This window comes from Nomascus leucogenys, chromosome 21 (assembly GCF_006542625.1).
Source record: "Nomascus leucogenys isolate Asia chromosome 21, Asia_NLE_v1, whole genome shotgun sequence".
NCBI lineage: Eukaryota > Metazoa > Chordata > Mammalia > Primates > Hylobatidae > Nomascus > Nomascus leucogenys.
Genome location: NC_044401.1, coordinates 29,470,671 through 29,479,198, shown reverse-complemented (window position 1 = coordinate 29,479,198; position 8,528 = coordinate 29,470,671). Strand labels below are relative to the sequence as shown.

Genomic DNA, 8,528 nt, shown 5'->3' with positions numbered 1-8,528 from the left:
TAATCACCCTGGAAAGTGAGGTAGTAAGCAGATCAGACAAAGATCACAGCATGGCCAGACATGAATGAATTTGAAGATCATGAAGCTATAGTAGCCCTAATCTGCAGAGTTAAATTTTTTTTTTCATCTCTACCCAGTAAGCTGGGTGAGGTTGAATTTATCAAGGATTAAGATTTCCCAGATAGGTTTTGTCAGAAAGAGAAGTGAAAAAAGTTGTGGACATAGATAAAGAATGGTTTAAAATTATGGACAATAGGATTTGAATTGGATGGACAAAGAAGCGGCTCAGAAAAGGGATTAGTAGATAGTGGGAAGTGGTGAAAGCTGTAGTTGAGCAAGTAGAAAAGTTAGAGACTGGAATGTCAAATTCAGCAACCTTCTGGACAGTAAGTAATCCATGATCTTTGCAGGATTTAGGGTGATGAAATCTGGGAGCAAGTGCAGAGCAGCTGATAGATGAAGGGGCCTGATGAGAGGTCATGTCAGCGCAAAGGAGGCAAAGGGCTTCTAGTTAACAGGGTGGAGAAATTTGGATCTGTCCATCTTAGTGTGAAGAGAGGAGGATGCGATGTCACTCTCCCTGCAGGGTAAGGCATGTGGAGAGTGAGCAGTTTGTATTTGAGAAGGTGAAGTTATATCCCTGGTGAAGAGCCAGGTTTTACTTAAGGCCAGTGGACAGTGAGAATGTTCTGGGAGGAGGGTAAAGAACTAGGTAGTTTGTCCACAGAGAACAGAAAGATTTCAAAGGGTAGCAGTAAAATCAGATGGTACAGCCCATTTGAAAGAAATAATAGAGTATGAGGGCACGGCACGGTGGCTCACACCTGTATGTAATCCCAGCACTTTGGGAGGCTGAGGCAGGCAGATCACAAGGTCAGGAGTTTGAGACCAGCCTGGCCAACTTGGTGAAACCCTGTCTTCAGTAAAAAAATACAAAATTTAGCCGGGCATGGTGGCATGTGCCTGTAATCCCAGCTACTCGGGAGGCTGAGGCAGGAGAATTGCTTGAACCCGGGAGGCAGAGGTTGCAGTGAGCCGAGATTGCACCACTGCACTGCAGCCTAGGTAAAAGAGCAAGTCTCCATCTCAAAAAAAAAAAAAAAAGAAAGAAAGAAAGAAAGAAAGAATACAGTATGAGAACAGAGCTGAAAACAGATTCCTGGGGAGATTTAATCATGAGCAGTGAGTAAAATGTCTACTCCGAGCCATGAATGATTAGACAGTCCAAAATATTGCCAAAGAACTAGTCTGGTGGAAGCCAAGAATTTGGGTAAATGATTTTTGAAGCATATGCTTACAATACATAGTGGCTTATATTTTTCAGTGACATCCTCACTCTTTTCATGTGGAGAATTTCTGTATTGATTGCTGGAGACCAGAAACAACTATTTCTGATATGTGTTATCTTTTCTGTTACAAACGGCATCATTTTCTGAAGATAAGGAGAGAGTGAACCATATAGAGTTAAAAATTTATGTAGTTTTAAAACCTGACAGAGCAATAAAGCAATAGCAGGACTAAGGAGAGGGATAAGATAGAAGAAAACTTCTTCATCCTGCTGTGGGTCTGGCCTGGATTTTGCAGAGGATTTTGTTCCCTAGAAGATGGGCAGCACTCAGGGTCAGAAGAGAGGAAAAGGGAAGAACTGAGAATACTTAGGTACATGATAGAAGGTGTGATGGCAAGATGAGCTTCATATATAGGTACATTGGTTAATGATTCTTTAGAGGTTGAGCTATCAGGAGTCAGTAAGAAAATACAACTGTGGAAGGTGATCTTGGGAGCAAGACATTTAGCTTTAGGAAGTATGATCTTACTTTATTTCACACCATTTCTCCCAGTACTTAATGAATTTCAATGACTTGGTCCTTCTTTCAATTTCTCAACCAAGTCATGCTTCTTCTTGTCCCATGCCCTTTGCACATGCCATTCCTTTAATCAAGAATATTCTTGCTTCTCATTATCTTGGACAATCCCCACTCATTCTTATGATCTCAGCTTAAGGGTAACTTCCAAGTTAGTCCTCCTATTACTTTTTAAATAGTGCTTGGAGTTTTCTTTACAGGAAATTTAATTACATAATTATTTGCCTTAATCATACAATCAACATCCTTCTCAGTCACATGTCCCTTTTTTGTTCCCATGTGGGCAGGGAACAAAAAAGCTTTCTTTACTGCAAAGTTTTAGCACTTAAGGGAGCACCTGGCACAATGCCAAGTGCTTTAAATGGCTGATTAAGTGAATCAGCACAAAAATGCCAAGTGTTTTTAAATGTACAATTATAAAAATTTAGCACTATGAAAACCTTGTGTGAATCAAGTGTAAATTATTTATTACTGTACAAATATTTCTATTAAATAAAAAGATTTTAAGAAATGAACATTTATCTCCAATGAAACAATGTTCTCTCAGTCAAATTAAGCTAGTTTCCTATTGGATAAAATAGTAAGGATACAAGAATTACTTCTCTTACCACAGAAAATGAAATAATTTCTGTGTGAAACTAAGATTTGTGTTTGCATATTATATAATTAAAGATATGTTTGTCAATATAGGTAGTTTCTAATGGAGTATTTCTCAAACTAGGTAGAACTGTGGTTCTTTTCAAGGAGCGGAGGGATGAACACCTATTTTATAGACTCTTTCAAAAAATCTACAAACTCAATCTAGTTTGCAACAGAAGAAGAAAGATTATTGTTTAAAATAAAATCAAATGTGTATCTTAAAGAGATTTTCTTTGATAAACTGTGAAAGGAAAAGAGGCCACATAAGACACCTAAATACAAGAAGAAAGACACATAAAAAAATCCCTAAAATGTTATGCTTGTGTAAGTAAGAATTATTTTAATAAAGCCCATTAACTGATGGCATGTACAGCTCTTTTTCTTCTAGCTAAAAGGCATGAGAAAAGAAAGTCAGTTGGAAAACGGACTGTTTGGCTTACTGAAGGAGTAAAGGCTACATAGACTTCTAATCAGATAATTATTTTCAGTAATGTTAGGTGTGATTTTTTTTTTCATATCAGCCATACAAACAAAACATAAAAAGTGCAGCTTTAGGATAAAAATAAGGAGTAATAAGAATTCAAGTAATTGCAGGCTAGTTGTGACCTTAGGCAACAGAATTCATTGATTTAAATCCTTGGGCAAGGGACTATAGAAAAGAATATCCATGAAAGCTTCCTTTCCAAACACCTGGCCAGACACAGGGATTAGGAAAAATCAGAGCAGTTCGGTTTTCTTTCAGTCTTTTTAAAAACACAATCTTACAAGGCTCATGATAGAAGAGGATATTTACAAACTAAAACTGTATTATTGGATAATTGAAAATGTTTTTAGAATGTACTTAATTTTTTTAAAAAAGATAACATTTACTCTTCTTTGGCTATAGCATTACATATGGTTATTGTAAAAAGTTAGTAAAATCAAGAGAACAAAGAAATAACATATATGATAAAAATAATTTAATCGGGCATGAAAATAACTATTTGTAACTAACGCCAGCATTTGCCATTGCAGTCTCCTAATGTTAATGTTCAGAACAGATGAAATGAGGCAGAAGGGCTAAATCAAACTTTGGGATGACACATCAGACAAGGGAAAAATAATTATATGACTCAGCACAGCAGTAAAAGTCCTCAAATTCTTTCCTGTTGCCTACTACAATTATAGGCAACTATGGGTGTAACTGGAAACAAACACCACGAGTGTTATGGTTTGAATGTGTCCCCTCCAAAATTTAACTATTACCAATGTGATGGTATTAAGAAGTGGGGCCTTTGAGAGATGATTAGGCCATTAGGGTTCCCAACTCCTTAATGGGACAAAGGCCCTTCTAAGAGAGGCATCGTGAGGTGTTTGTCTAGCTTTTTAACTTATATTTCTCCCTTCTGCCATGTGAGGACACAGCAAGAAGGCCCTTACCAGACACCAGATGAAGGTGCCTTATGTTGGAGTTCCCAGCCTCCAGAATCCTAAGAAAATAAATTTCTCTTCTTTATAAATTACCCAGTCTTAGGTATTCTGTTATAGCAGCACAAACAGACTAATATAGGAACTGGTATCAATGAAGTGGAATATTGCCAGACAAATACTTAAAAATGTGGAAGTTGCTTGGGAGCTGGGTAATATGTAGAGACTGTGTAATAGGTAGAAATTGAAGTGAATGGTGCAAAAAGCATGTATTGCCATGAACATTAAGGGTGAATATGGTGAGGGCTCAGAAGGAGAGAGTTGTGGGAAAAGCTGAATCTTCCTAGAGATTACTTAAGTGATTGTGAACAGAATGTTAGTAGAAATATGGACATGAGGTCTTAGATGGAAATAAGGAATATCTTATTGGAAACTAGGAGAAAGGCCATGCTTGTTAGAAACTGACAAGGAACTTACATCAATTATATCCATATCTCAGGACTTTGTGGAAGGCAGCATTTAAATGTCATGAACTAAGATATTTGGCAGAAAAATTTTCTGAGCACCAAAGTATCAGGATCATGCTTGTCTTCCCTTAATGGTGTATTCTAAAACACGAGAAGACAGAAACAGTTTAAAGATAGATTTTACAATTAAGAGGAAAACGGAATGTAATATTGTCAAACTCTCAGCCTAGCCATGTAAAGAAAACAAAAAGGCATTTTGGGGAGAAAGCCAAGGGTGTGGCCAAGAGACCATTTGCTAACGAGATTATGATGAATAGAAGGAATCCATGTGTTATTTATCAGGACAATGGGACAATGACCCCAAAGGCATTTCAGAGATCTTTTGGGGCTGTCCCACCCATTACAGGACCAGAGTGCTAGACTCCAGAGAACAGAATTATTTCTAGGGAGAGGCCCGGGGCACAGGAGGAATATCTATGCTCACTGCCCAGGGTCTTCTCAAACCTTTGCTCTCTGCCTTCTGGTGTAGTGCTTCTTAACTACCCTGGTAATAGCTCAAGTGGACCCAGGTGCGGCTTGAACCTCCACTCTGGAGGGCATAAGCTATCAGCTTTGGCAAAGTCCATGTGGCACTAACTATGCAGGCTTGCAGAATGCAAATGCTACCTCCACCTAGTTTTCCTTGTAGGGCATGGCTACCTCTACCTAGTTTTCCCTGTAGCAAGTCTCTGCCTGGGCCCCGAGGCTGTCCATCTTAGACAGCTCAGTCCGTTGCTATATGGACAGAGTCACCACAAAGAGCCTCACTAAGGCAATGCAGAGTAGAGCTGTGGGGGTAGGGCTGCCCCCGAGATTCCAGAACTGTAGGGCTAACAGCCTACAGATACCAGCTGCTTGTTTTTTCAGTCTTATATCTGTTTCTTCAATTTTTCTTTGAACAAATGCCCATTGTCCACACTTGGTTCAGGGTGGTACAGTTTCTGTCATCAGTTCCAGGTTTTGACATAGGCCCTAAGATAATAAATCATTTCAATTTTCTCAAATTTCCATGTCAGCCCCAATAATTGCTTCAGGAATTAGGCATGTGAATCCATTTAGGCCAACAGAGATCAGGCTGGGATGTTTTATGGATATAGTTGGAAAATCATGTTCTTTTCTGTTGAACTTGAACCACGTGGACAAAAATCTAGAATTCTGTGGAGCTACCACAAAAAGAGAGCCCACTTTATTGAAAGTGAAACCAACATAGATCATAATAGAGTTGAGCTCCTAGATCTTAACTTTTATGCATCGAACACTACCTATGGACTTTATAATTACACAATCCAATTCATTCTTTTCTTTTCCCCTCTTAGTCAGTTAACATTAGGTTTTTAGTTACTTTTAACCAAAACAGCTCCAGTGATCTTTTAGCTTATATGATCTTTTGGCCAATAAATTTTCAGCTCTATATGGAGGAAAAAAATAAATTATAAAAATATATTTACAAAAACCTAAAGAGGTATAAAGATAATCACACTTCTTCACATGTACCCATTCTTTCACACACAAATTTATAAGATCCAATTGCTTTATAGATGAATTACTTCTACTCTTTATGTAATGGATTATCCATATGAATTAACTTGGCCTAGAGCAGTGCCATTCCATATGGTAGCCACTAGCTACATGTGGATAGGGCACTTGCAATGTGTCTAGTCTGAATTGAGATGAACTGCAAGCATATAGAACATACTGGATTTTGCAGACATGAAAAAAAGAATGTAATATATTTTTAATACTTTTATATTGATTACAGCTTGAAATGTTAATATTTGGACAGGTTGAGTAAATAAAATATATTATCTAATTTTATGTCTCTTTTTATCTTTTAAAATATGACTAATGAAAAAAATTTACATTATGCACGTGGCTCACATTTGTGGTGTGCATTGTATTTCTACCAGACAGCATTCATCTAGAATATATAAATGAAATGTTAAAACTTCATTTTTTTATATGAATGTTCTGTGATCTGATGAGATTGTGCAAATGTGTTATCACCTTAATATATAAACCTTTGAAAGTATTTAAAATAAACAAGCAGACATGCACTGCCTTTGTGAATATAGGGCACTATCTTGTGTGTATTGTGCCTAGCAGTAGTTTGAAAATGTTGGCAAAAATGGACTTATAATGGAAACAAATTCATTTCTTTCTTTCTTTCTTTTCTTTCTTTCTTTCTTTCTTTCTTTCTTTCTTTCTTTCTTTCTTTCTTTCTTTCTTTCTTTCTTCTTTCTTTCTTTCTTTTTCTTTCCTTCCTTCCTCCCTTCTTTCTTTCCCTCTTTCTTTCTTTCTTTCTTTCTTTCTTTCTTTCTTTCTTTCTTTCTTTCTTTCTTTTTTCTTTCTTTCTGATTTATGTATTTATTTCTCTTAACCTCTTCTTGGATACCAAGGAAACACATTTATTGACACATATAAATAGAAATGGCTCCAGGCACAGTTTGATTCAAATTTCAGATGACATTACTAGATCAATATGTTGGCTCTCAATTGGCCCTGTTGTCAGGCTCTGACCAGTTGCCCTACTGGCTTCAGGCTCAAAGCATGACAAAAGTCCAGAACATAAGTCCAGTTCTTATGTTCTGAAGATAAACCCAGTTCCTGTCTTGTAGATCTCACTCAAATTCTAGAAGTCATTCTCTGATCTTGGCTTAAATTGTGACACTTCCATCCATTGTTGAAGAAAGTTAGAAGATTGATTTTCTGTTGAAATATCAAACTTAGAATTATGACCTTATTGCAGAGACTGCTAGTTGTTGCCCAATAACTACTTTCAGTTTCTTTCTTAGTAATAGGATCCTGATTTTTGCTGGACATAATAAATAAACACCAAAATTTTTAGAGTCCCTTATGGCTAGGTGAGTACAAGTGACTCAGTGGTAGCCGATGGAATGTTGTGATTTCTGATAAGTATTCTTTAAAGAAATGCACATTCTTCTTCATCCTTGTTTCCCTTTTATAGGCTAAAATGCATATGTTGAAATATATATGTGATGGTTGAGTTCAACTAGGCTCTTTTGACATGATGTATGGGGAGGATCACAAGACAGTGTTAGCGAAGAAATCTGAAAAACCCTGATGATTATAAAACTTTCGTATTAAACTTAGACTGGTTTAGATTACATAAGAAATGTAAATTTCTATCTTGCTTAAGCTACTGTTATTTTGAGTTTTCTATTATACTACTCATAATTGAACCAAATCTTTGTTAAGATAATTCCAAACTATTGATGTTGTATAAGATCCATGTCATGAATATTGGACAGCTATTAACATTAAGAACCAAAATAAATCAAATTTTACTAATACTTAAAAAAATTTGGTTTTGTTCTATCCTGTATTTTATTTCATATTTCTTTAGATATCCTATTTTTCTCTATATTGTTTTGATTATAATGTATAATTGAATGTTTTCTTAAATTGTAACATTTAATTGTTTATTAAGATTACTTAGTATTATGTTATAATTATTCAGGTTTTTAAAAAGTAGTTTATCACGGTGTAATTTGAGAGGTGCCAGATTGATATCAAACTTCATATACATTTTTGGCTCTCATGGCGAGTGTGCTGAAGAAGACCACTGGCCTTGCGGTATGCAAGAGTCCACATGACAGGCTAAGAATATTGTATACAAATATTCTTGATGCTCTTGAGCAAATCCCTAAAAATGCAGCATATAGAAAGTATACAGAACAGATTACTAATGAGAAGCTGGCTATGATCAAAGTGGAATCAGATGTTCAAAAATTAGAAGAACAACTTGAAGGAGGCCAAATAGAAGAGATGATTCTTGTGGGTAAAAATGAACTAAGTCTGGCAAGACAAATGATGCAGTGGAAAACATGGAAGCCATTAGTGGAAGAGCCTCCTGCCCATCAGTAGAAATGGCCAATATAATTATTGAATGACTTTGGTGGGTTAATGGGAAATTGATGTAATTTAAATATTCTGTTATATTAAGAGTGTGTCCATATTACTGACATTTCGTAATCAAGAAAAGTGATATAGAAAATGTTTAGGAGACTGTTAAAATTAGTGATTATGGCAATATGGTCTTGTGAATCCATTTTTGATTTGCAAATATTCACACAAATTATTTCAAAGATGA

At 36.2% G+C, this 8,528-nt stretch overlaps 1 protein-coding gene across 2 annotated transcripts; it reads left to right on the top strand.

Annotated features, from left to right (window-relative positions):
- The first annotated feature begins 7,975 nt into the window (after positions 1-7,975).
- On the top strand, positions 7,976-8,302 carry LOC100587987 (NADH dehydrogenase [ubiquinone] 1 alpha subcomplex subunit 5-like). Of its 2 annotated transcripts, XM_030801866.1 has the most exons (2): positions 7,976-8,031; positions 8,149-8,302. In XM_030801866.1, exons 1-2 carry the CDS (start codon positions 7,976-7,978, stop codon positions 8,300-8,302), a joined length of 210 nt encoding a protein of 69 aa, XP_030657726.1. The 2 variants fall into 2 exon arrangements, with proteins under 2 accessions (XP_030657726.1, XP_030657725.1); XM_030801865.1 differs by having other exon boundaries at positions 7,976-8,302.
- Positions 8,303-8,528: the final 226 nt, after the last annotated feature.